General features: G+C 44.9%; 2 protein-coding genes across 2 annotated transcripts; both read right to left on the minus strand.

Moving 5' to 3' along the window:
• Positions 1-464: 464 nt before the first annotated feature.
• Positions 465-1,436, minus strand: LOC117178675. The gene is made up of 2 exons (XM_033370100.1): positions 1,141-1,436; positions 465-1,083 (listed from the first exon to the last, which is right to left on the minus strand). The coding sequence occupies exons 1-2, from the start codon at positions 1,434-1,436 to the stop codon at positions 465-467; spliced, it is 915 nt and encodes a 304-aa protein (XP_033225991.1).
• Positions 1,437-1,914: 478 nt separating this feature from the next.
• On the minus strand, positions 1,915-2,748 carry LOC117178676. The gene has a single exon (XM_033370102.1). The coding sequence runs from the start codon at positions 2,746-2,748 to the stop codon at positions 1,915-1,917; it is 834 nt and encodes a 277-aa protein (XP_033225993.1).
• Between the last annotated feature and the right edge of the window lie 954 nt (positions 2,749-3,702).

The following is a 3,702-nucleotide window of genomic DNA, read 5'->3' on the forward strand; positions in this document are numbered from 1 at the left end:
GCATTACTTCAGTGTTATTGCTGCCTCTGCACTTTACTTAGCACAGTTCTCTGCCATCCCTTTCCTTAGTTTCTATAATTTGTCATATTAGGCTATATGCCGCTGTTCACCTCTCCCTGGATTCCAACAAGATCTTCATCATGTTTTCGTCAGTAAAAGCTTTACCCGTTTCTATTCTAAATCTTTTCCTTGCTTCTTCCCATTTTTCGCATATGAACAGAGTGTGTTCGACTTAATCAGATTTGTTGCAGTAGGGACACCTATCTGTAATTGCTTCTCTACGTTTAAAGAGGTACTGTCTAAAGCACCCATGTCCCGAGAGAGCCTGTGTCGAAAAGTAATCAGGTTCACCATGTTTGCGTCCTATCCATGTTTGGATATTTGGGATTAGGCACCATGTCCACCGTCCGTGAATACCCCTTGTCCATTTTTCTTGCCAATTAGCCATAAGTTCTTCTCTTGCTTCACTCTGCGGTCTTTCTTCGTATGTTCGCAAATCTTTCCTGCGCCAGTAGCTCTATAGGTGGTATTTCAGCTATCACTCCTATCCCTTCTGTTGAGACCGTGCGATACGCGCTAGCCACTCTAATGCCGGCTAGTTTCTGTACTCTTTCCAGCTTTCGTCTAAGGTGCCTCTTTCTTAATGCCTTGTGCCAGATTGGCGCCGCGTACAACAGCTGAGATTGAACCACGCTCACCAGAATGTGTCTCTTTGATGGCCTTGGTCCCCCGATATTCGGCATGAGACCAGTGAGTGCTGTCATGTTCTTCTCTGCTTTTTCTACTGTTCGGTCCAAATGCTCACTGTACGTACCCTTTGTGTCGAGCCATACTCCAAGATATTTGATAGCTTCGCTCGGTCTTATCACGATATCCTGCAACTGGAAGTTGATTAGGCCTACCTTCCGTTTTCTAGTCAAGATGACAGCCTCCGTCTTTTCTGGCACCAAAATCAGCGTCCTGGTCCTCAGCCATACCTCGATTATTACCTCGCGTTCTGAGAGGTAAGAGGCTACTAAGTTTATAAGGCTTTCATCTATACCTCTTTTCCTCAGGTTATCAAAGATATTCTGCCAGCATACGCTATTGAAGGCGTTTCTAACGTCAATTGTAATCACCGCGCACAGTCTCCGGTATTACTTTGAAAACGCAGCTGACTGCTCTGCGCTGGTCACCACTTCTTTAATGGTATCGACTGTTTTCCGTCCCTCTCTGAAACCATACTGGTTTACCGCTAGGCCTCCAGTCCTCAGTATTTCCTCTTTAAGCCAAATTAATATAAGCTGCTCAAAGAGCTTTCCTTCAACGTCCGGGAGACATATTGGCCTGTATGAACTAGGATTTTCTATGGGCTTATTTCCTTTCCTTAATAGCACCAGCCTTGATTTCTTCCAGTTCTTGGGGAATTCTCCGCTCTCTGCCAGCTGGTTATACATCTTGAGAACATACTGTGGTTTCGAGAGTGATAGTATTTTTATGATTTCCTTTGGTATGCAGCCTGGTCCTTATACTTTGTTGTTCTTGAGCTTCGTGGACGCTGTCTTTAGTTCCTCTATGGGGAAGCCTCTGAACACCACATTAAGTGCTTGGGTAAAATTTACTGGATCATGCACTGGAAACAGATATTTTGCAACATACTCGGAAGTCTTCATGGTCATTTGTGACCTAGGGGGATACCCCATCATGTGCTTTTTCACTATCTGGTAGCCTTTTCCCCATACATCCCTGTCTACTTCGTCGCGAACAGTTTTCCAACCTCTCTTCTTCGAGGCTTTAATGCTGCCTTGAAGGGCTTTCTTACTAACCACGTACTTCTTTTGCAGCAGCTCCTCTTGTACGGGTAAGTTCTTTTTTGCAATCCAAGTGTGTTCCCTACGATTTTGGATGCAGTCTGTCCGGAGCATTGCAATCACCTCATTCCACCAGTACATGGGTTGTCTTTCTCCATCTTTTTTTTCTTTTAGGCATGCACCTATTGCAGAGTTGGCCTAATCTGCTTGAGAATTCCTCCGCTGCTAGTGCGTTCTGGCTCTCTGCAATGTCGTCTATAGCATTCTGCAGCTTATCCCTGCCGAGCTTCCTTGTGTTCCACCCCGTTTGTCTTTGGTTTCTCCGCAAGGGTCTTGATTTTTCAATGATATCGAAAGTGACATAATTGTGGTCACTGAGAGATTCTCTTTCCCTCACTTTCCATTGTCTTATCCTGCTACCGATTGTGTTTGTTGCCAGATTCAGATCTAGTATAGACCCGTATTCTCTCCTTATAAAGGTGAGTTTATCCCCGTTGTTCTGGACTATAAGGTCATTTTGCGCTAGCCATTCGGTGAGTATTTTCCCTCTGCGATCTGTTCTCTTCATTCCCCACTGTGAAGACTTGGCATTAAAGTTTCCTGAGACTATCGCGTCTTCGCCTCTGGATCTGATGCAGTTCGCAATTCGTTGCAGAAGCGCTTCTAGCTCCTGCGCACCTCTGTTAGGAGAGGTATAGCAGCTGTACACTGTGAATGTCGTAGTCTCCACAAATGAAAAACCATTGCCTTTACCCTGCTCCTTGAGAGGAATCGTTTGGTCCAGTACCTTTATAGCCGTATCTAGCTCTTCATCATAAGTCCAGTCATTCCTGCCTTCTATGCCTTTCTTATTGGGCTCGCAGATAACCAGCATTCCTGCTCCGATTTCTATGGCTGTGGTTAGGGCAAGATCATGCGCCGGTTGAGGCCTATTCGTGTTGATCTGAAGGATGCTCATTGCGATTTGCTCGAGTATGCCTACCCTCCGACTTAGCTGCTTTTCTTTTAGAGCGACAATTTGAGTTGCTGGACTGATGTCCTTCTTCCTCGGAGTGAATGCAGTAGGGTTTATTTGGACATTTATTTGCCTTATGTCTTTCCTTTCCGCATTTCAAACACAGATTTCCTCTTTACGGTCCAGTACATTCTGCCTTAACTTGACCATTTTTCCAGCACCTATAGCAGTGGCTCTCTATTCTTCTTTCCAGGAGTCTACACCTTGACCAGCCAATTGTTATTGTCCCCTTCACTGTTAGTTTATCTGCATCAGATTCTCGCATCACTATCGTAGCATTTTGTCTTCCACCGTATGCGGGCCGGAGTGCTCTAATCTCAAATTCCCTTGGCTCTAACTTAGTCGCTTTAGAGACAGCTTCTGAAATTTCAGGAACTGTCGTCACTTGATCCATGTCTTTGATATGGATTATAGTTTTCTTGATTAGAAGGGACGTGGACGCTTCTGGTACCATCTCCTTTATTTTCTTCTTCAAGGCCTCTGCCTTGCCTAGCCTGTCTTCGAACGTAAGAACAAGTTGACCACTTCTAGTCTTTTTGAGACTCCTAATTTCTACTCCCAATTTCCTTGGATTTACTTCTTGTTTGAGTTTCTTTAGTGTCTCCGCGTATGAGCAGTCTCCTGCTTTGACTAGGAGCGCATCTCTTTTTGGCCTTTTTGCCTGCTCTGAGTGCGCATTTTCTTTCTTTTAAGCCTGGTTTCTACTGGTTTTCTAACTATCTGTGGTAGCTGTGTTCTCCTTGTCAAAGTTACGTTGAGTTTTGCATATTCTGATTTGCATTGGAACGTCGGCGAAGACGGATGCGGAAGCTTCCTTCCGCATCAGACGATGTGATTCCGATTCCGATGTGATGTCTGCTTTGTAGGGTAGGATAATATCCCGATCCGCTGGTGCGT

Source organism: Belonocnema kinseyi, chromosome 8 (assembly GCF_010883055.1).
Source record: "Belonocnema kinseyi isolate 2016_QV_RU_SX_M_011 chromosome 8, B_treatae_v1, whole genome shotgun sequence".
NCBI lineage: Eukaryota > Metazoa > Arthropoda > Insecta > Hymenoptera > Cynipidae > Belonocnema > Belonocnema kinseyi.